At 41.8% G+C, this 24,565-nt stretch overlaps 1 protein-coding gene across 1 annotated transcript; it reads left to right on the top strand.

Annotated features, from left to right (window-relative positions):
* The first annotated feature begins 644 nt into the window (after positions 1-644).
* LOC118488871 lies at positions 645-24,251 on the top strand. The gene is made up of 4 exons (XM_035986282.1): positions 645-1,032; positions 21,352-22,412; positions 22,491-22,886; positions 23,076-24,251. The coding sequence occupies exons 1-4, from the start codon at positions 645-647 to the stop codon at positions 24,249-24,251; spliced, it is 3,021 nt and encodes a 1,006-aa protein (XP_035842175.1).
* Positions 24,252-24,565: the final 314 nt, after the last annotated feature.

Genomic DNA, 24,565 nt, shown 5'->3' with positions numbered 1-24,565 from the left:
CATGCCTATGTGGCGTCACTTGTTTATTCAAACCCTTACCGGGGCTGCTCGCGCCTAGTTCGACAGCCTTCCACCAGGGAAGATCAAATCATGGGTAGATTTCAAGACACAGTTTTTGAGCTACTTCAGCCAACAACGACGCTACCAGCGCGACACTGCTGAAGTAGAAGACATCTGGCGAAGAGATGGTGAAGGTCTGGAAGATTTCATCACCCGTTTTAACAAAGAATGTTTGGAGATAGGCGACGTAAGCGAACAACTCATGCGTTGTCATTTCAAGAAAGCCATTCGCTGTGATAGTCTCATCAGAACTATCACAGGCAAAGACGGAATGCCAAAAGAATGGGATAAACTCATGGAAGCCGCAAAAATTGTTGCGCAAACCGAAGAATCACTCGCTGGGAACAAAAGTTATCACTCTGAAGATCGATTCTCCAGAGCGAACACCCGCGACAACAACAGGCGTAACAGATACAAGGGTAATGATTGGAAGTCTGGGAGATCAAAGGGGCCATGATGAAAGGCTGCGCTATAGAGAGGACGCGCGTGAAACAATAGACCGGATCGGTTACAGGAAAGCAGTCAAAGATGATAATCGTGACAAGCACTGGACTCCGCTCATAAAAACACCAAAAGAGGTATTGATGACGGAGAACCATGATTTCAAGGCTCCCAGACCTATGACAAACAAGAAGGGGCAAGACCCCAACTTGTACTGTGATTTTCATACAGACTCAGGGCACTTGACCGATGATTGCTATAGTTTGCGCCAAGAGATTGAGAAAGCGCTAAAGAGCAGTAAGCTAAGCCACTTGGTGAAGAACGTGCGCAAAGAAACTCGTCAGCTCCAACGCCACGACGAAGGAAATTACAAGAAAGTCCGACGCTTAGAGACCCACATGGTCAACGGACCGAGATACAGCGCAAAAGAGAAAGGCAAGCGCCCCTATGAGCCTTCATGGCAAGAGCAACAGGTCATTTTCCCGGTAGTGCGCGGCGGTCCTCGCGCCACACGACCCGTCGTCATTACCGGTATCATCTGTGACAACCCTCACTAAACCAGGTATCCGTACGGTATAATTAATAATTAATTGCTGCTTAATTACTGTGCTTATTTGAAATTACTGATGAACTGCTACTTGAATTCTGATACTTGTACATATCTGCATCATACTCTATTTACTGTCACTACATTATTTACATGCTGAGCTCTAGTGACAAACATGATGCATAAAAGCACAGTAGCACTATGAACGGATAACCTATTGAACATGCTGATAAAGCCAGCATCAGGCAGATATTGCCTCTAAGGCCTGTATGAGCCCGAAATATGTTACTACACCCATAGTGAGTGTAGGGATACAAGGGTTGTAGAACTGCGTCTTTAGGAATAAGTTACAGTGATCGGATGTGCCTAAAACATGCACTAAGCACAAGATTCAGCACTTTAACCAACAATTCAGCAATTGGTTAACTAATAAAGTGCCAAAACATGAGAAAAATATTACTAGACACTTTCCAAAGTGTCGGAAATAAGTTGTGTCACTAAAAATGGTATTAACGACACCCTAAAGCTTTGTTAAGCGCTTTAACGGATTACTATCCAACCGAACAACCGGACTTTACCCGGGACATGAAAATATTGTCATTAACATTATTCATCTTTTTTCTGAGCCAGTTAGGGTCCCTGAACACCCTAACACCCGCCATAAAACACTACACACAACTAACCGGGTTAACTACTTAACTAACCTACTTAACTTAACTAATAACCAACTAACTAGTTAAAATCCAACTAGAACCCCCCCTGCTAACCGGCCCCAACTAAGGGGGACATACTTTGTTCCTTTTGATTATTTTAATCAAGGTTGTTTAGTATCTAATAGGCACATGATCCTTTGGTCCATAACTCTAATATTTGTCTATAAAAACTAAGAGTTGCACATTAGAACATTCACATTCCAACACACAAAAAAAGTTACTCTCTCCCTCTTGCTCTATATCTCGGCCGAACACCCCCTTGGCCATCCCACCATTTTTCGATTTTGTTCATCCAATTCCAACATCATACAAGTGTTAAGGGTCACGTATTAGGAGGCTTGGTACACTCGGAGCTCGAAGGACCTCTTTCTCTAGCTTTTATCCTCTCATTTTGCGCTTAGATTCTTCCCTAGCCTCGAGCTAGTGGTATGATGCTTAAATCCCTTACTCGAACTAATTTGAAGTGGTTAATATAATGTGTAACGGTTAAAACTCGAAATCTTGCAAGATGAAGCTTTAAAGTTTACTAAAAACATGAATAATGATGGTTAAAAGCTTACAAGTTGTGTAAATGTTGTAGTATTTATTTTGTGTGGTTATTTGGACCCGATCTATGTTGTGGTAGCTTTGATCATCGTTTAACCCGGTTTGGTCATGATCATGGATCATGACATAAGGATCTTTTGAATGGAACAAGGGTTAAAAGGTGAAACTCTACCACACACGAATCATGAACTTGTGTAAAAGCGTTTTTACTTGTGAAATAGTATTTAAAACTAGCAGATCTACGTATCTGCAAGCGGTATTTTCAAAGAACCACGTGTCAAAGAAATCATGTTTTCTAAAAACGGATCTTACACTTGCAAATATGATTTTTAGAACACACAAGTGTGTAAGCACTTGTGTAACACAAAAGTTTCGACAAAATAACAATTTTTGTAAAAGATGACGAGAAGTTGTAAAGACGGAATTTCTATAAAAACGGGGTTTTTACGAAACCGGATTAATTCATATAAAGATCCGCTAAAGTGATGAGATTTACACTATAATTTTAGAAAACTACAAGTTCATGTGATTTATGCGATTTACATAATTATTAACTAGTTGTTGTGTTGAAAATTGTTTTGATCGAATAAAGAAGTTGTTGAATTGATTTGTAAAAGAAAATGATACGCTTGAAAGCGTGGCCACCTCCAGTTACAGAGGAAACTCTGGCGAAATTTTTCCAAAAACCTAACACTTAGAATTATTTTCACCATAAGTGTTCGAAATACTTTTTGACATGTTTTCAAAATATATAAGTTTCGCCACGACTTTATTTACAAAATATCGGAGGTGGGATTTTCACAAAATTAAACGTGATAAATATATATTTAGTAAATATATTTTTCACAACATTATTTGTCATTATTTGGTGAAGTATATAATATTATTTTTAGGGTAAAAATAATATTATCAAACGTTAACGAATCCAAAATAATACGAACACTTTCACGATAAATATATAAGTTACACCGGTAATTACTATTACCACTCGACCGTTAAAACGTAACTTACGCAATTTACGGAAATATTTATGAACGTGTATATTCGCCAAAGTATTATTTTGGGAGAATTTTGTGAAGAAAAAAAATATAATATTTTTGAGAAAAATATTTATATTTTGGGAATTAGAAATAAATATATATTAAGTGAGACTTAATAATATATTTTCAAGATATACGAACACACATGTATTAAATCCCCCATCCTTGGGAAGGAAAATAATTACCAAGTATGCACAGAACGTAAACACGAAATAGTTGTCTAACTATTTCCTAAAACGTAAACCATAAAGCTAAGGCACGGCCGTCCGTCTAATAGAGTTAGTACATGTAGGTCGTTGCACAGCTGCTTGACTTGGAGTATACTTGGTAGAGACGCACCGACTGTGAGTTCATGTCCCCCCTTTTCTCTTAACTGTTTTCAGTTTTCTAAACTGCGGGGGTGAAATACATGTTACTATGATTACGAATATTTCTTACATGGTATGGTTAGCGTAAGGAAGGTTATTACTTAGATCATGTGAATGGGTAGGCGGAAACTTGAGGTCATTAATCCTCAGGGTAGGACCGAGGGGCAGGAGCGATAGATCTATTTGGGTGTAGCGAGCCCAGTCCCAGGCCCAGCATAACGGACCTCGGGATGACTTTGTACCCGACGTATAAATCTGCTAGGTTTGAGCCTTCCTACTTGTATTTCACACATATCAATGGCCTTGCAAACCATTGGTGATCTCTTTTTCCTTATTTGCTACATACCAGGATTTTGATAAATACAAAGGTTTATTTACTCACTTACGCATGAACTCGCTCAACATTATTGTTGATTTTTCAACTTACATGTATTTCAGGGAATTAAAGGATCTGGCACGGTATGGCACGTTTTCCCGCTGCACTAGCACAAGGTCATCCGGGTTTAGGGAATGTGACTCTTTCCTGGACAAGTCACAGTCCTTAAACTGTGTTTGTGTTATGTTGATGTTTGTGTTTGTTGAACAATGTTTATGTTTTAGGGTGTGTTCCCGTTGATACAATGTTATTGTACTTGGTTTTTAAAACTAAATTAAATGGATGATCTTGCATGGTTTTTATTCATATAGCTTTATTATGGTTAAGCTATGGTATTAAGAAGTCACACCAAATTAACCACGCTTCCGCAAAGCCAGGGTGTGACAGCTTGGTATCAGAGCTCTGGATATAGCGAACTAGAATTCCTTCTCGAGTCTAGACTATGATCACTAGGGCTCTCACGAAAACATTTTTACTGCATACCACTTAAGTCCAGATCCAAAACCTTTTTATAAACAAATGTTGAGCACATTTTATTTATTTATTTTTAGGCTCAGTCTTGGAGGCTGAGGCTCGGTCTTGGAGGCCGAGGCTCGATCTTAGAGATCGAGGTAGAGGGCTAGTGAGACTAGGATGAGTAGGCTCAGTCTTGGAGGCTGAGGCTCGGTCTTGGAGATCGAGGCTCGATCTAAGAGATCGAGGTAGATGGCTAGTGGGACTAGGGAGAGTAGGCTCAGTCTTGGAGGCTGAGGCTCGGTCTTGGAGGCCGAGGCTCGATCTAAGAAGTCGAGGTGGATGATAGAGCAGTCTTAGAGACTGGGAGGAATTTGGCTAGTGGGACTAGGAGTGTCAGTCTTAGAGACTGGGAGGTTATTGGGACTAGGAAAATTATGTGATTTCTTACTTGGTGACTAATGTGTTTATCTGATTGTATGACTGATTATTTGTGCATATTTGTATTTATGTTACAGACATCATGAGTCGCCTGTGCCATGCGACATGTTTGTGCGTATGCGACTCAGACACCACCGGACCTAGACCTGTAGTATCTGATGACCTAGCATCTTCAGAGCACGAGGTGCACACGTCGGACGTTTCTAGCACGGATGAGGACGACTTCCAGCCCTTCGCACTACCTGACGGGGCTGATGAGCTCGCCGATGGCCCTCTTGTTGAGTACCTACCGTTAGTGGAGATTCCTGCTCCCATACCCCTAGCTGTTTATCCTGCGTATGATTTACTTCTTGACGCCGAGGCTGACGGCGACATTGATCTGTATGATGATGAGCCCATCGAGGATGAGATCCAGGGCGAGGCCCTTCTTCCTGCTGGCGATCTTCTGATGATCGCAGATGCTCCCACAGAGGAGTCACCCGCACACTCTCCGGTCCCAGACTCCTTTGAGTCTGTGGCATCCGCACCTTCCCACACTCTGAGCGCACAACACTTTTCGCATGGTTCAGATCCTGACCAGGCATCCTCTGTTGCTCCTATTCCTAGTTTTGTGTTCGACCATGATGATGTGGAGGATTCTGATCCTATCTTTCCCCCGGGGTTCGACCCGGATCAGGATATAGAGTTTATACCGATGGATCAGCCTATGGAGGATCCAGTCGACCCAGCTGACCCAGTGAATCCCATCGACCCCGAGTTTGACTTTGAGATGGCTTTTGATGATCCCGAGCCTGCCATGGCCCCTGAGCAGGCAGCCGCTCTAGACCCAGTGCTTGAGCATGACCCCGTTCATGTTGGCATGCCTATTGAGCCTGTGGCTGCTGACCCACTTATCGATGATCACTGTGGATGCTCCATTGTTGGAGGGCGACATGTCATTGCTGCTGATCATGTTGATCACCCACTTATTGCTGATGCACCCGTTCACCCTTTTGTTGCTCCCCCACCTGATCCCGTTCCACTAGAGCCCGAGCATGCACTGTTCGCGGCCCACATGGATCCACCAGATGAGCACGCACAGCACAGGTGGATTCCTGCTGATGATGATGTTCCACCTATTCCCCCTCACATCACTGATGCACGATACGTTGATTTCTCTTTTCCATTTCCTCAGTTTACACCTCCAGCGCGACCTGGAGAGGGTTCTTTGGCCCATCCCTTTGGGCATGTGCCGACGCCTGTTCCCTTCATGCCACAGTTTCCACCTGTTTTACCCCCTGTTTCTCCATTTCATGTGCCACCTTTTGATCCCACCAGTGAGCCGTTTCCTTGGTCGACACCACCTGTTATGCCACCGACTGACCCCTACCATCCCTTCCATGTGGGGCACACTATTGAGGACGTGTTGATGTCTTTCGTTTTTCAGCATGAGTCACACACGCAGCGCATTCAGGAGCTCGAGAGAGCTCAGCCGCCGCCATGTCCGTGTCATGGTCAAACCCACTCTCCTTTGCAGCCTTCTCGACCGGTACCACCAGACTATGCTGCACGACTTCTCGCTTTGGAGCAACAGGTTGCTTCTTTTATTCGTACTCAGAGAGCCATGGAGGAGGACTGGCTCCAGTTGCGTCGTTTGTTTTACACTCACTTTCCCCCTCCTCCACCGCCATCCGTATAGAGCTCATCAGTACCGTTTGGGTAGACATTGGTGAGAGGACCGCGATTGCTTTTGATTGCACAACATTTTTGGAGACTACCTTCTGATTATGACTTTTGTTGATTTTGTACATGGGATGTAGTGACACTGATTTGATATAGTTTTTGGACAGGGGTGATGTAGCCCCTAGTTGATTGATGATTGTATGACACTGTGATGTACTGATACACTTACTATGTGGTCTCGATATATGGCAATCGCAGTATTCTCATCATATTTGATGCTTAATTTATTATTTATGTTTTGATGACATGGGATGTTGTGTGAATGATATTTGTGATAAGAGATGATATGTGAATGATATATTGATAACATGAGATGTTATGTACTATTACTATTATTATATATGTGCGCTTTACTATGGCCTGACCGACGTAAACACATCTTTTGAAGATGCCGCCGAGACGTCAAGAACCGCAAATGCCTACCAATCAGGCAGAACTCCAGCAAATCATCGCTGCTGCCATCGCACAATATGCCGCCTCTCAGGGAGGGATTAGTGGAAGCAACTCAGGCAACAACAACAACCCACCTCATGGTAACACTAAGTCATTTAGACATACCATGACCTAACTGGATGTCTATAGCAAAGATGCTAATGTCGTTCACATGTTATACTGTACGTGCAGGGTGCACCTACAAGCAGTTTCTGGACTGCAAGCCAGTCAACTTTGATGGCACAGGAGGTGCTGTCGCCTTTGTTCGTTGGGCTGAGAAAACCGAATCTGTTCTTCGCATGAGCAAATGCGCACTGGATCAGCAAGTCACCTATATCTCTGGGCTATTCTTGGATGGAGCCCTATCTTGGTGGAATTTGCAAGTACAGACACTTGGTGAAGCTGCTGCCTACGCGCTGACCTGGACCGAACTGAAGGAACTTATGCGCAAAAAGTACTGTTCCCGCGCTGAAATCCAAAAATTGGAGACAGAGTTTTGGCATTTAAAGATGGAAGGTCCAAAGATCGCAGAATACGTTCAGAGGTTCCACGACTTATCACATGTGGCACCCTACATGGTCACTCCATAATTCAAAAGGATTGAACGTTTTATTTGGGGATTAGCTCCTCAAATCATAAGCATGGTGACCTCCTCCAAGCCTGCGACTATTACTGAGGCGATTGATTTGAGCGTGGCTCTCACAGAGGAAGCTATTCGCCTGAACAAGTTTGATGAAGCTGAGCCAAAGAAGAAAGAGACTCATGTGGAGTCATCAGGAGGTAACAAGCGGAAGTTTTCAAACTTCAAGCAAGGCACTAGCGGTGTGGTTAAGAAAGGGGAATCAAGCACGCTAGCTCAGGGTACAGCTGGTAGTGGGAAGAAAGGAAAAGGATACATGGGCACCCAGCCCAAGTGTAATACCTGCCAGCGCCACCATTCTGGCCGTTGTGGTTTGAAAGTTTGTGAAGCTTGTGGAAAGACTGGCCACTTGAAGGATTCTTGTTGGGCCATAGCTGGCCAGAGAGGCCAGGGAGGATTCGGAAACAGAAACACCAACCGGGGCGGAAATGGAAATCGCCCACAAGGGAACAATGGAGGTGATGGAAACCGAGTTAACAATGCTAATCAAGCGGGCGCTGAAAATCGTAACCAGAGGAACAATCAAGCGGGAAATGCTGGTGGAAATGGGTAAAGATCCAGATGCTTCAACTGTGGTGATCTTGGGCATTACAAGAGGAACTGCCCGGAGTTAAATCAAGCTCGTGGTAGAGTATTTAACCTTGAAGCGAGGGAAGCGCGCCAGGATCCCAATGTTGTCACTGGTACGTTCCCTGTAAACCAACGCTATGCATCCGTTTTATTTGATACTGGCGCCGATTATAGCTTCGTGTCATTAGAGTTTTAGAATATGCTTGGTTTAGCCGCTAGTAAATTAGACGTTCCGTACTCGATCGAATTGGCTAATGGAAAGTTGGTAGAAGCCAATGAAGTTATCAGAGGTTGTGTGATCGAATTGGGAGAGCGTGAGTTTGCTCTGGATCTACTACCCGTCCAGTTGGGAAGCTTCGACGTGGTGGTAGGAATGGATTGGTTATCAGGCAATAAGGCAGAAATACTTTGTCACGAAAAGGTCGTTCGTATCCCAACCGAAGATGGTGAGACCATTGTGGTTCACGGAGAGAAGCGTGATACGCCGTTAAGGATTATCAGCTGCCTCAAAGCGCGAAAATGTTTACAGAAGGGATGTGCTGCCTTTCTGGCACACATTGTGGATAAGAAAGCTGAAGAACCGAAGATCGAAGACATTCCTGTCGCGAGGGAATATCCAGAAGTCTTCCCAGAAGACTTGCCTAGATTGCCACCTCAGAGGCAAGTGGAGTTTCACATCGACTTAGTTCCAGGCGCCGCGCCTGTGGCTAAGGCACCCTATAGGCTTGCTCCGTCTGAGATGCAAGAACTGTCGACACAACTTCAAGAGTTGTTAGACAAGGGATTTATCCGACCAAGCTTCTCGCCTTGGGGAGCTCCGGTCTTGTTTGTCAAGAAGAAGGACGGTAGCTTTCGTATGTGCATTGACTACCGGGAGTTGAACAAGTTGACGATCAAGAATAGATACCCTCTGCCAAGGATTGATGATCTGTTTGATCAACTGCAAGGTTCGAGCTTTTATTCAAAGATCGATCTTCGATCTGGATACCATCAGTTAAGGATACAGGAGGAGAGTATCCCGAAGACATCCTTCAGAACTCGATATGGACACTACAAGTTTCTAGTCATGCCGTTTGGATTAACAAACGCACCTGCAGTGTTCATGGATTTGATGAACAGAGTTTGCAAGCCGTATTTGGATAAGTTCGTGATAGTGTTCATCGATGATATCTTGATTTATTCAAGGACGAAGGCCGAGCACGAACAACATTTAAGAGCCATTTTGGAGCTGCTAAAGAAGGAACAGTTGTATGCCAAGTTCTCTAAGTGCGAGTTTTGGCTACGAGAAGTGCAATTCCTTAGGCACGTGGTAAATGGAGATGGAATCCACGTGGATCCCACCAAGATCGAAGCGATCAAGAACTGGGAAACGCCAAAGACGCAAACCGAGATTCGACAATTCTTGGGTTTGGCTGGCTATTATCGAAGGTTCATTGAGAACTTTTCAAAAATCGCTCAACCATTGACGCTTCTCACTCAGAAGGATAAGAAGTTTGATTGGGGAATCAAACAGAAAGAAGCGTTCCAGATATTGAAGGATAAGCTCTGCAATGCGCCAATCTTAGCACTACCGGAAGGTACAGATGATTTTGTGGTATACTGTGACGCCTCACGTCAAGGATTGGGTTGCGTGTTGATGCAACGCCAAAAGGTTATAGCTTACGCATCGAGTCAGCTGAAAGTACATGAAAAGAACTATACCACTCACGATTTGGAATTCGGCGCAGTGGTTTTTGCTTTAAAGATCTGGAGACACTACCTTTATGGTACGACATGTACGATTTTCACAGATCACAAGAGTCTACAGCACATATTCAACCAGAAGGAGCTGAATATGAGACAAAGACGTTGGGTTGAGTTGCTGAACGATTACGACTGCGAGATAAAGTACCACCTAGGGAAGGCGAATGTGGTCGCCGACGCCCTAAGTCGAAAAGAAAGGATCAAGCCCATAAGGGTTAGGGCTTTAGAAATGATTATTCAGACCGATCTTTCCTTGCGCATTCGAGCCGCGCAGAAACAAGCTCTCAAGGAAGGGAACCTTGAAGAAGAATATCTCCGTGGGATGGAGAAGCTATTGGTACCAAACAGGGAAGGAACGTTATGTTTTGAGGAAAGGATTTGGGTTCCTTTGTTTGGAGGTTTAAGGAAGGTTATTTTCGATGAAGCTCACAAATCGCGGTACTCTATCCACCCTGGAGCGGATAAGATGTACCAGGACCTTAAAGATTATTATTGGTGGCCTAGGATGAAAGGCGATGTTGCTGTTTATGTGAGCAAATGTTTAACATGCGCTAAAGTGAAGGCGGAATACCAGAAGCCTTCAGGACTTCTGCAACAACCATAAATTCCCAAGTGGAAGTGGGAACAAATCTCCATGGATTTTGTTACGAAGTTGCCAAGAACACCAAAAGGCCATGACACTATTTGGGTAATAGTGGATCTGTTAGGATCCGAGGCTCTCATGATTGTGCTTGTTTGTTTAGTTTTGACAAATCAATGATGATACAACAAGATTAAGAGCAGCGGAAATGAAAACAAACTTTGTAAACACAATCAATATAGAGAAAATAGTTTTGTAAACAATTGCTTCTCATTGAGTCGAATGATTAAAGTACAAAGCAAATGATTACAAGCATGCTTACAATACTAAACTCCCCCTCAGCCTGATACTCCAAGGTTGGTTACACAAGATGAAAGGATTGGACTGGAGAAGAAGAATCTACTCAGTCAATCAAATGTAACAGTACAGGGTACCGTTACATTTATAGGCAGTCCAAACCACTGATGCATCACATCTGACGTCACCATGAAAGTGACATCTAACAGACTAACAAACTCTATCTACTGTTCTACAACTACTGAGCATACAGACACTGATTATACTTAAAACACTGATGTATAAACACTGATTCTTCATTCCACTGTTGCAGTCGACCACTGATGTTGAGCATCAGTGCTTTCTTCAAAGGGTGATCAGGCCTTGAAAGAGCAGTACTTTAGTTCTTCATCAGTGCTTGGAATTCATCAGTAGATTGAGCTTCAGCCTTTAAACTTCATCAGTGCTTTGGCTTTACATTACATAAAGAGAATCAAAACTACTGCTGCATCCTTCCACTGCTGTGAACCCAGCAGTACTTATCATGGTCAGCAGTGCTTGACTCAAGGCAGTAGATTGGGCAGCAGGGCTTTAGTCCTTCATCAGTTTTTAACTTGATCAGTAGCTTCCAGGTACAGCAGTTGTTGATAAGGGCAGTACTTGGAGCATATCAGATGTTAGGATCACTTTCAAGGGGAAAGTTTAGTGCAAACTGCTTCTTATGATGAATCCATTGTTCTGAACCAGTTTTGGCTTTACATCATCTGTTCCTCTGGTAGGGTTCAATCCCAACAATCTCCCCCTGGAACAGATGATGCCAAAACACTTCATTATTCAGGATCTTTATTGTCTCATCAGGAGTTCCCTTTCTTGACCTTTGAATTGTAATTCAAAGTTCATGGATTCCTTATCACCCTCATCCCTGCACAGTGTAAGCTCAAGGAGATCTTGTAAATCTTCTACACCCAGGCCAAGTGCATTTTTCCTTGATATATGCTTCACCTCACCATTGGATCTGAGCAAAGTCAATACGTGGGTCTTTTGATCAGACATCCACTTTAGTATTTTTGAATCCAATGGGTTTCTTGGGAGAGGTTTATTTGAATGATGAGTTTGGAGATTGAGGCCTGGTGATGACAACTTTGAGCAGTGTCTTGAGATTTTGATGTTACTTGTAATTCTGCTCTAAGTGTCTGAAGAACCATCTTTATGATACATTCTTCTGAAGCTTGGTCTTCTTTTGGTATTTCTGCATCCATCTGCTTTGTTTCCTTCTTTGATGAAGGATGGCAGCAGGTGGTGTGTATGATGTTGTTAATGGTGGAGGTGTAAGTGATTTTGTGGGAACAGAAGTTGTGGTTGAAGTAGTAACTGGCTTAGTTTTAGAAGCTGTGGTGGTTGATTGCCTTGTTTTTCTAACAGGACTCTTCTTTAATGAAGTACCAACCTCTTCTTTTTCTTTTTGCAGAACTAACTTTTTCTCAACCAAAGCTCTACTCTCATCCCTCACCCTTTTAATATCAGCAGTGGTTTTGAGACCAGCTGAAGTGACTTGACTTTGAACGATCCTCATTTGTGTATCTTCATCATCTGCTTGAATTTTCAGGGTTTCATCACCTCCCTTTTCCTTTTCTTTGACAGATGTTTCAGCAGAAGTTACTGAGAGATTTTCCTCAGAGTCATTTTCTCCCCCTTTTTGGCATCATCAACTCTTTCGAAGATAAGTGCAGGGGTTGAAATAAATTCCATAGCTCATTTGCAGCAGGTGCTTGTGGTGGAGCAAGTGCTTGAGTTGGAACAGTAGTGGGTTGCACCATTTGTACTTTCAACAACTGATGCAGCATTTCTTAGAATCTGCAACAGAGGTATCCAGTTTCTCAATTCTATCCGTTAATTCTAGGTACCTTAAACCATCACCCAATTTAATGGGATCATCTGATTTCCCACTAGTAGTGGTTTTATCAGTGGTTGAGGTAGGGTGTGTACTCCAAACATTAACCACTGATGCCCCTTTTTCTTGGTACTGGGGACTTCTTTCTTCATAATGAGAAACACCTTTTATGAACCAGTGAAGACTGGATACACACGAGTTCCCAGTGAAGAAATTGCCTTCAAGGAAGTCTTATTGATGAAACTACTGTCCAAATGCAAACCAGTGGGTTCAGCACTTATAGTAGCTACTTCTCTTGAATTACCACCAAGAGTTACTTGTAACTCAAGGGGTGTAACCTCCTCAATTGTTGCTGGGACATCAGAGGTATAAGCATCAGACTCAGTCACTTGTTGGAGTATACTCTCAGTGATAGGTGGTTGAGAGGAACTGATTTATGTCTGAGTTATATCCAAAGCATGCAACAAGATCATTATTGATGTTGATATTTGTGAAATGATGATGGGAGTTGAAAGTGAATTTGCCCCGGGCAGTGGACTGTGGATGATGAAATCAAGTGATTCCAGAGCATCATAATTTGGTGTCCCTGTTCTTACAACCTGTTCCTTTTTAGAGGAAGCAGGAGGAGTTTGAGGCATGGGTTGAGACCTTTCTACCATCTACTGTGAGGAAGTAGCAGCAATGGTTTATAGTGACTTTTGTGCTGTCACTGGCAGTTGCTCTGGGATCTCATCTTCTAGAGTTGCCTTTATTGATTGGTTTGGGGGGTTTTTGATTTTTCTTTTGTTTTGGTGGATTTAGGTGTGGGTTTCACAACAGTTGTTTTGCTGCTGTGATCACCTTGAGCAGTGGGCTCAGCAGCATGTGCCTGAGGAGTAGTGGTAGTTGCTAAAATCTGCTCAGGAACCTCTGCTTGTGTTTTGGAAATTAAGGTTTCATCAGACTTTAGAGATTTATTGAGAAAATTCAATTTTAACTATTTTTAGGGCTTTATTTTGATTTTCTGAAAGCATTTTGACGCTATTTACACATGGAGTACAAGATAACTTGCTTTGATCCATGTTTAGCATTCCAATCCTATAGATGAAGTTTTCAAAGGTAGATGTATCAAATTCTTAGGTTTGTACATCTGCCAACTGATCTTTAGGATGGACATGATACAGAGAAATCAAACCTTTTTCATAGCAATCCCCCACAAAGTGGTGTCTGATGTCAAGTGATGATGGATGAATGAGATACTGGATTTTGGTCAAACACTGTTTGTTCATCAGTGGATGAGCTTTAACAGCTGTTTTGTACATCTGCTGCTCTGATGATGGAAATGATTTTAGTATCACGTCGAACATCTGTTGATGGTGAATGTGAGTTACCTGCAGAATCAAATTCTTGACAAACACATTTTAGATGCTAATTTATCAGAATTAATCATATCAACAGGGTTTACAGGGATTTTTAATGTAGAAAATTTTCTGGCCCTTGCATTCAGGTTTTACCACTTATCTATTTCAAGTTTTGAACACTTCTATAGATTTTGACAGTGGTTGAGTATCCCAGATGATTATCACATTTAGCTTTGATCACTCATTTTGTGTTTTAATATTCCTTTTGAGAATTAGAGTAAAACATGAGCAACCAGATGTTTGAAATTTATTAACAATCAACTTTGATATGAGATGGAAACTTGAGTTTGAAATGTCCCTAACTATTTCACCATCTCCTTTTGATTCATTATCAAGGAATATATCACCCTATGCAAAAATAAAGGAATTATATATCCCAACAGGTGATTGAACTTTTATTACCAAAAACAAGTAAAAGTGCAAAGTATATCATTCTTAAGGAAAAATAAAGAATAATATATCTTGTGTTATTTGAAGAGTAAAAGTTTTCTGATAATAAAATCAATTAGATCTGGTGTGTCTCAAGAGTTAAAGTAACTTCGAATAAGGTCAAGATCATTTCATTCTCAAGCTTAGGACAATGGTCAGTGGTTTGAACCAAAGTCCTGTAACCACTGTTTGGTACCATTTCCTTGTCAGTGATTGTTACCATGAGGAGCCCGTTCACAAAGGTTTTGAAAGTTCTTTGTGAACCTTATTACCATGTGAATAATTTCTGAGAAATTTGGCCTATTCCTCTTTATTAAAAAATATCTGGAGATACCTTTGTTACCTAAACTTCCCTGATACAGTGATTAAGCATGGTTGATTGATGACATTATGTTTAACCAAAAATGCAGATCTATTTTTGGTTTTCCTTTTGTAGGATTAACCTGTGGACTCTTAAGTGTTTTGGGCTTATACCCTTTTCTTTTGAATTCAAAATTTTGAGATAGCCACACTTTGAGATTTGTTCCTTTTCTTTTTCCCTTTCTACCCTTTTTATTCATATGTTCAAAAATGCTCACTAGGAGATCTTATTTTGAACATGCTTAGTCCAGAATCACTTTGAAGTAATGTTTTGAAAGATCTAGTCATATTTGTACATGTTTTATTACTAGATCTCACATTACGCATGATTTGGACTATTTTGACACCTTATTTTCTTAATGTGTTTTGACAAAGTTGATTTGGTCCTTTTGAGGATACTCAACTTGCCTTTGAACACATGAGAAATTTTTGACTAAAGTTTTATTTCCCTCTTTTCTATATCAGCGGTATACTAGTGTCTTAGAAGAACACAAGTTTTGCTGATCTGAGGTACATACTTTAGTGTTTATTAAGAACATCACAAATATCGAAACAACATTTGAAATCAATTTTGAAATATTGAACGATCTCATAATTTATCAGATATTTCACAGATCTGAAAACTATGAGTGACACATGCATGATAACATTTGTTGTTTGATATTTGTGTGTCATATGACATCTTGGTTGTTTTACAGAGTTTTTGAATAACCACTTTGACCATGATTTACTCGTTACTCTGTTTTTCAACTAAATGCAACCAACCTTAGTATCAATGAATTTTGAGCTGAACTGTTATGTCAAATTGATTGTTAGATCGAATTTTGACTGTCCAAGCTCTGATACCAATTGTTAGGATCCGAGGCTCTCATGATTGTGCTTGTTTGTTTAGTTTTGACAAATCAATGATGATACAACAAGATTAAGTGCAGCGGAAATGAAAACAAACTTTGTAAACACAATCAATATAGAGAAAATAGTTTTGTAAACAATTGCTTCTCATTGAGTCGAATGATTAAAGTACAAAGCAAATGATTACAAGCATGCTTACAATACTAAACTCCCCCTCAGCCTGATACTCCAAGGTTGGTTGCACAAGATGAAAGGATTGGACTGGAGAAGAAGAATCTACTCAGTCAATCAAATGTAACAGTACAGGGTACCGTTACATTTCTAGGCAGTCCAAACCACTGATGCATCACAGCTGACGTCACCATGAAAGTGACATCTAACAGACTAACAAACTCTATCTACTGTTCTACAACTACTGAGCATACAGAAACTGATTATACTTAAAACACTGATGTATAAACACTGATTCTTCATTCCACTGTTGCAGTCGACCACTGATGTTGAGCATCAGTGCTTTCTTCAAAGGGTGATCAGGCCTTGAAAGAGCAGTACTTTAGTTCTTCATCAGTGCTTGGAATTCATCAGTATATTGAGCTTCAGCCTTTAAACTTCATCAGTGCTTTGGCTTTACATTACATAAAGAGAATCAAAACTGCTGCTGCATCCTTCCACTGTTGTGAACCCAGCAGTACTTATCATGGTCAGCAGTGCTTGACTCAAGGCAGTAGATTGGGCAGCAGGGCTTTAGTCCTTCATCAGTTTTTAACTTGATCAGTAGCTTCCAGGTACAGCAGTTGTTGATAAGGGCAGTACTTGGAGCATATCAGATGTTAGGATCACTTTCAAGGGGAAAGTTTAGTGCAAACTGCTTCTTATGATGAATCCACTGTTCTGAACCAGTTTTGGCTTTACATCATCTGTTCCTCTAGTAGGGTTCAATCCCAACAGGATCGATTAATGAAATCTGCGCACTTCTTACCTATCAGAGAGAAGGATAATACGAGCAACTTGGCCGAAATTTACATGAGAGAAATCGTTACGCGCCATGGAGTACCTCTCTCAATCATCTCTGATAGAGACGGAAGGTTCGTATCAAGGATTTGGCAATCCTTCCAAGAAGCTTTTGGCTCGCAATTGAATATGAGCACCGCGTTTCACCCGCAGACCGACGGTCAAAGTGAGCGGACGATACAGACTTTGGAAGACATGCTGAGAGCATGTGTGATGGATTTGGGCGGTAGCTGGGATAAGCATTTGCCTTTGGTCGAATTTTCATACAACAACAACTATCACGCCAGTATTGGTGCTGCGCCATTCGAAGCTCTATATGGCCGCAAGTGCAGATCACCACTTTGTTGGTCTGACGCAGGTGATAGACAGTTGGTTGGTCCTGATGTGGTCCAGGAAACCACAGATAAGATTGCACAGATCTGAGATCGCATCAGTGCGGCTCGTGACCGTCAGAAAGCCTACGCGGATCGAAAAAGGAAGCCTCTGGAGTTTGAGGTAGGAGATATGGTTTTGTTGAAGGTATCACCCTGGAAGGGTGTGGCACGCTTCGGGAAGCGTGGGAAGTTGAATCTGCGGTATATTGGCCCGTTCAGAATTCTAGAAAGAATTGGGTCCGTAGCATACAAGTTGGATCTACCTGCCGAACTGAATGGTGTTCACGATACGTTTCACGTATCAAATTTGAGGAACAGTCCAACGCAAGATACCGTTGTCATTCCTACCGACGAAATTCATGTTGACGACACGCTCCACTTCGTTGAAGAACCCGTTGAGGTTACGGATTGGAAAGTAAACAAGACCCGCCGGAGCAGTGTCAAGCTCGTCAAGGTTCGTTGGAATGCCAGACATGGTTCTGAATACACCTGGGAACGTGAGGACCGGATGAAAGAGAAATGCCCCCACTTATTTCCCAAGAACCCTGCTTCTACAAGCAGAACTTAAAATTTCGGGACGAAATTTTTCTAACGGGGGGAGAATGTGACAACCCTCACTAAACCAGGTATCCGTACGGTATAATTAATAATTAATTGCTGCTTAATTACTGTGCTTATTTGAAATTACTGATGAACTGCTACTTGAATTCTGATACTTGTACATATCTGCATCATACTCTATTTACTGTCACTACATTATTTACATGCTGAGCTCTAGTGACAAACATGATACACAAAAGCACAGTAGCACTATGAACGGATAACCTATTGAACATGCTGATAAAGCCAGCATCAGGCAGATATTGCCTCTAAGGCCTGTATGAGCCCGAAATATGTTACTACACCCATAGTGAGTGTAGGGATACAAGGGTTGTAGAACTGCGTCTCTAGGAATAAGTTACAGTGATCGGATGTGCCTAAAACATGCACTAAGCACAAGATTCAGCACTTTAACCAACAATTCAGCAATTGGTTAACTAATAAAGTGCCAAAACATGAGAAAAATATTACTTGACACTTTCCAAAGTGTCGGGAATAAGTTGTGTCACTAAAAATGGTATTAACGACACCCTAAAGCTTTGTTAAGCGCTTTAACGGATTACTATCCAACCGAACAACCGGACTTTACCCGGGACATGAAAATATTGTCATTAACATTATTCATCTTTTTTTCTGAGCCAGTTAGGGTCCCTGAACACCCTAACACCCGCCATAAAACACTACACACAACTAACCGGGTTAACTACTTAACTAACCTACTTAACTTAACTAATAACCAACTAACTAGTTAAAATCCAACTAGAACCCCCCCCCTTGCTAACCGGCCCCAACTAAGGGGGACACACTTTGTTCCTTTTGATTATTTTAATCAAGGTTGTTTAGTATCTAATAGGCACATGATCCTTTGGTCCATAACTCTAATATTTGTCTATAAAAACTAAGAGTTGCACATTAGAACATTCACATTCCAACACACAAAAAAAATTACTCTCTCCCTCTTGCTCTATATCTCGGCCGAACACCCCCTTGGCCATCCCACCATTTTTCGATTTTGTTCATCCAATTCCAACATCATACAAGTGTTAAGGGTCACGTATTAGGAGGCTTGGTGCACTCGGAGCTCGAAGGACCTCTTTCTCTGGCTTTTATCCTCTCATTTTGCGCTTAGATTCTTCCCTAGCCTCGAGCTAGTGGTATGATGCTTAAATCCCTTACTCGAACTAATTTGAAGTGGTTAATATAATGTGTAACGGTTAAAACTCGAAATCTTGCAAGATGAAGCTTTAAAGTTTACTAAAAACATGAATAATGATGGTTAAAAGCTTACAAGTTGTGTAAATGTTGTAGTATTTATTTTGTGTGGTTATTTGGACCCGATCTATGTTGTGGTAGCTTGGATCATCGTTTAACCCGGTTTGGTCATGATCATGGATCATGACATAAGGATCTTTTGAATGGAACAAGGGTTAAAAGGTGAAACTCTACCACACACGAATCATGAACTTGTGTAAAAGCGTTTTTACTTGTGAAATAGTATTTAAAACTAGCAGATCTACGTATCTGCAAGCGGTATTTTCAAAGAACCACGTGTCAAATAAATCATGTTTTCTAAAAACGGATCTTACACTTGCAAATATGATTTTTAGAACACACAAGTGTGTAAGCACTTGTGTAACACAAAAGTTTCGACAAAATAACAATTTTTGTAAAAGATGACGAGAAGTTGTAAAGACGGAATTTCTATAAAAACGGGGTTTTTACGAAACCGGATTAATTCATATAAAGATCCGCTAAAGTGATGAGATTTACACTATAATTTTAGAAAACTACAAGTTCATGTGATTTATGCGATTTACATAATTATTAACTAGTTGTTGTGTTGAAAATTGTTTTGATCGAATAAAGAAGTTGTTGAATTGATTTGTAAAAGAAAATGATACGCTTGAAAGCGTGGCCACCTCCAGTTACAGAGGAAACTCTGGCGAAATTTTTCCAAAAACCTAACACTTAGAATTATTTTCACCATAAGTGTTCGAAATACTTTTTGACATGTTTTCAAAATATATAAGTTTCGCCACGACTTTATTTACAAAATATCGGAGGTGGGATTTTCACAAAATTAAACGTGATAAATATATATTTAGTAAATATATTTTTCACAACATTATTTGTCATTATTTGGTGAAGTATATAATATTATTTTTAGAGTAAAAATAATATTATCAAACGTTAACGAATCCAAAATAATACGAACGCTTTCACGATAAATATATAAGTTACACCGGTAATTACTATTACCACTCGACCGTTAAAACGTAACTTACGCAATTTACGGAAATATTTATGAACGCGTATATTCGCCAAAGTATTATTTTGGGAGAATTTTGTGAAGAAAAAAAATATAATATTTTTGACAAAAATATTTATATTTTGGGAATTAGAAATAAATATATATTAAGTGAGACTTAATAATATATTTTCAAGATATACGAACACACATGTATTAAATCCCCCATCCTTGGGAAGGAAAATAATTACCAAGTATGCACAGAACGTAAACACGAAATAGTTGTCTAACTATTTCCTAAAACGTAAACCATAAAGCTAAGGCACGGCCGTCCGTCTAATAGAGTTAGTACATGTAGGTCGTTGCACAGCTGCTTGACTTGGAGTATACTTGGTAGAGACGCACCGACTGTGAGTTCATGTCCCCCCTTTTCTCTTAAATGTTTTCAGTTTTCTAAACTGCGGGGGTGAAATACATGTTACTATGATTACGAATATTTCTTACATGGTATGGTTAGCGTAAGGAGGGTTATTACTTAGATCATGTGAATGGGTAGGCGGAAACTTGAGGTCATTAATCCTCAGGGTAGGACCGAGGGGCAGGAGCAATAGATCTATTTGGGTGTAGCGAGCCCAGTCCCAGGCCCAGCATAACGGACCTCAGGATGACTTTGTACCCGACACATAAATCTGCTAGGTTTGAGCCTTCCTATTTGCATTTCACACATATCAATGGCCTTGCAAACCATTGGTGATCTCTTTTTCCTTATTTTCTACATACCAGGATTTTGATAAATACAAAGGTTTATTTACTCACTTATGCATGAACTCGCTCGACATTATTGTTGATTTTTCAACTTACATGTATTCCAGGGAATTAAAGGATCTGGCACGGTATGGCACGTTTTCCCGTTGCACTAGCACGAGGTCATCCGGGTTTAGGGAATGTGACTCTTTCCTGGACAAGTCACAGTCCTTAAACTGTGTTTGTGTTATGTTGATGTTTGTGTTTGTTGAACAATGTTTATGTTTTAGGGTGTGTTCCCGTTGATACAATGTTATTGTACTTGGTTTTTAAAACTAAATTAAATGGATGATCTTGCATGGTTTTTATTCATATAGCTTTGTTATGGTTAAGCTATGGTATTAAGAAGTCACACCAAATTAACCACGCTTCCGCAAAGCCAGGGTGTGACATCATCGGCCATTATGAAACGGAGTACATATTCATTGATCCAGGAAGTACAACTGACATCATTTATGAACAGTGTTTTAACCAATTCGATGAAGAGGACAAAGCGAGACTCGAGCCAGTTGATTATCCTTTGTCCGGATTTTGCAACGAGATGGTTTTCCCACTTGGTCAGATCAGTTTCCCCATCACACTGTCTGACGGGAAGCATTCAAGAACAAGCGTGAATTTTATGGTGATGCCCATCAAGTCGAGGCATGATGTGTTAATTGGGAGGGAAACCCAAGGCGAGCTAAACATGGTTACTTCAACTCCACATTCAGCGATAGGGTTCCCAACCAAGACGGGAGTGGCAATCATCTACGCCAAGAAAGAAGTAATGTCAACTGAAGAATTGCGCCCAGCAAAAGCGGCGAAGGTTTCAGCAACCGAGCCTGAAAAATGGGTTTTAAACCGCAAATACCCAGAGCAAACAGTGACAATTGGCCACGCCATTTCGTCAGACATCCGAACGCGTTTAAAGCAATTACTATTCAGAAATATGGATATCTTTGCCTGGACCCCGGCAGACATGACCGGCGTCCCACGCAACATAACCGAACATTGCTTAAACACTTACCCTTCTGTTGAACCAAAGGTCCAAAGAAGGCGCAGCTTAGGAGCAGACAAAACGAAAGCAATGAATGATCAAGTATGTGAGCTGCTCAAGGCTGGGATTTTGCGAGAAGTGCGTTATCAGAGTTGGGTCGCGAACCCAGTAATGGTGGAAAAGTCAAATGGTGGATGGCGAATGTGCGTAGATTATACCGATCTCAACAAGGCATGCCCTAAAGATTGTTATTCTTTGCCTGAGATCGATAAAAAGATAGACTCTCTTACGCCATATAGATGGAAGTGTTTCTTGGATTGCTACAAAGGTTATCATCAAGTCCAGATGAAGCTCGAAGATGAGGACAAGACAGCTTTTAGAACCGATCTTGGAATCTTTTGTTACACAAAGATGCCATTCGGTCTGAAAAATGCTGGCGCAACATACCAACGCTTAATGGACAAGACCTTCGCGGGGGACATCGGAAAGCACATTGAAGTTTACATCGATGATCTAGTGGTTAAAAGTCCCGAAGAGGACCAAATGTTGAAGGACATCGAAAAAACGTTTAATTCATTGCGCAGTGTAAATATGAAGTTGAATCCAGCCAAGTGTTCTTTTGGCATGGAAGTAGGGAAGTTTTTAGGCTTCATAGTCACAAACGGCGGTTTTAAAGTAAACCCAGAGAAAGTCCAGGCCATGGAGCGAATGCCATCGCCGCGAACAATCAAAGAGATGCAACGGTTGGCCGGCCGCCTAGCTGCGCTTAACCGTTTTCTTTCCAATCACGCCGCGAAGTCGTACCCCTTTATCAGCACGTTGCACAACTGTGTGAAGAAACAAGAGTTCAAATGGACCCCCAAGGTAGAGACAGCTTTTCAGCAAATGAAGGAATGTTTGATCGAGCTCCCTACCCTGACTGCACCGTTCGAAAAAGAACCACTCATACTGTACTTGTCTTCTTCGGATAAGGCAGTAGGGTCGGTATTACTGGTAGAGAGAAATGGAGTCCAAACTCCAATTTATTACGTCAGCAGGGTACTCACTGACCCGGAAACAAGATATTCCACGATGGAAAAATTGGTTCTCGCGCTACTACACGCCTCCCGACGGCTGCGCAGATATTTTACAGGACATGTGATAACCGTGCTTACCAACTTCCATATCGGCACGATATTGCAGAAACCAGAAACGTCCGGGCGGTTAGCAAAATGGGCCATAGAGCTGGGAGGCCACAACATTTTGTACAGGCCGCGCCCAGCCATCAAGGGCCAAGTCCTAGCTGACTTCATCACAGAAGTCCCAGTTGATAAAATCAAAGAGTGTGAGCTGATAGAGACCCCTGAAAAAGACACGACAAATGAGACTTGGATGCTTTATACCGATGGGGCCTCAAATGAGGACGACGCGGGAGCAGGATTGCGCCTTGTGAGCCCTGAGAATCATGAATTTACTTACGCCATCAAGTTGGACTTTAAAAACACCAACAACGAGGCGGAGTACGAAGCATTTCTGGCAAGCTTACGCCTCGCAATCAAAATGGGAGCTAAAAATTTACAAGCACACGTTGATTCACTCCTGATAGCCAGCCAAGTTAACGGTGTATACGATGCAAATGGCGAGGTTATGGCCCTATATCTAGAGCAAGCGAAAGAATTGCTTCAGCAGTTCCAGTCTCACAAGGTAATCCACATCAATCGCTCTGAAAACAAACCGACCGATGCCTTGAGCAAGCTTGCTTCAACTTCCTTTCAACACCTTGCCAAAGATGTAAGAATCGAAGTACTCAAGAATCCATCAGTCTTGCTGCGACAAGTAAATGTGATCGAGATGGGGCAACCATCCTGGATGACCCCTATAATCCAATATTTGCAAGAGGGGATACTCCTTGAAAACAGAGCAGAGGCAAGGAAGATTCAAAACAAGGCCCTGCATTACGAAATGAATGGCGGTATTCTGTACCGAAAATCCTTCTTGGGGCCACTACTGCGCTGTGTGGACCCCCAAGATGCGAACTACTTGATCAGGGAGATCCATGAAGGGATCTGCGGCATCCATTCAGGACCACGCATGGTTGTCGCGAAGATTATGAGCGCCGGATATTACTGGCCAGGGATGCATGTCGATGCCCTGAAGGAGATCCGCAAGTGCGACTCCTGTCGGCGACATTCTCCAAAAACCCTGCGCCCTAAGAACGACCTTATCCCTGTATCCACTGCATGGCCTTTTCAGCAGTGGGGAATCAACATGGTGGGACCCTTCCCAGAGGCTCCTGGCGCCGTCAAATTTATAATAGTGGCCGCCGATTACTTCACGAAATGGGTGAGGCCAAAGCTCTCGCTTCAACTACAGCTATGATGGTGCGCAAGTTCATTTGGGAACACATCATCTGCAGATTTGGCCTCCCACTCAAGATTGTAACCGATAACGGCACCAACTTTGCGTCAGAAGACCTCCACAATTGGATGAAAGAGATGAAAATCGAACACACTTTCACCTCCGTCGCGCATCCTCAAGGCAACGGACAGGTGGAAAGCGTGAACAAATATATTGTCGAGGGGATAAAGGCCCGACTGGGCACAAGGTGCAGAGGCTGGGTGGATGAGCTCCCAAGTATCTTGTGGGCTCACCGAACCATGCCAAAGACAAGTACCGGCGAAACCCCTTTTAGC

The sequence above is a fragment of the Helianthus annuus genome, chromosome 17 (genome assembly GCF_002127325.2).
Source record: "Helianthus annuus cultivar XRQ/B chromosome 17, HanXRQr2.0-SUNRISE, whole genome shotgun sequence".
NCBI classification, from domain to species: Eukaryota; Viridiplantae; Streptophyta; class Magnoliopsida; order Asterales; family Asteraceae; genus Helianthus; species Helianthus annuus.
The sequence above is the reverse complement of the archived record's forward strand: the minus strand, read 5'-3'. Positions and strand labels throughout refer to the sequence as shown.

Coding starts and splice junctions, on each gene's coding strand:
- LOC118488871 (XM_035986282.1), top strand. CDS start 645: ATGACGGAGAACCATGATTTCAAGGCTCCCAGACCTATGACAAACAAG. Junction 22,413..22,490: donor TTTACATCGATGATCTAGTG/GTTAAAAGTCCC, acceptor GTAAATATGAAG/TTGAATCCAGCCAAGTGTTC. Junction 22,887..23,075: donor CAGTAGGGTCGGTATTACTG/GTAGAGAGAAAT, acceptor ACGATATTGCAG/AAACCAGAAACGTCCGGGCG.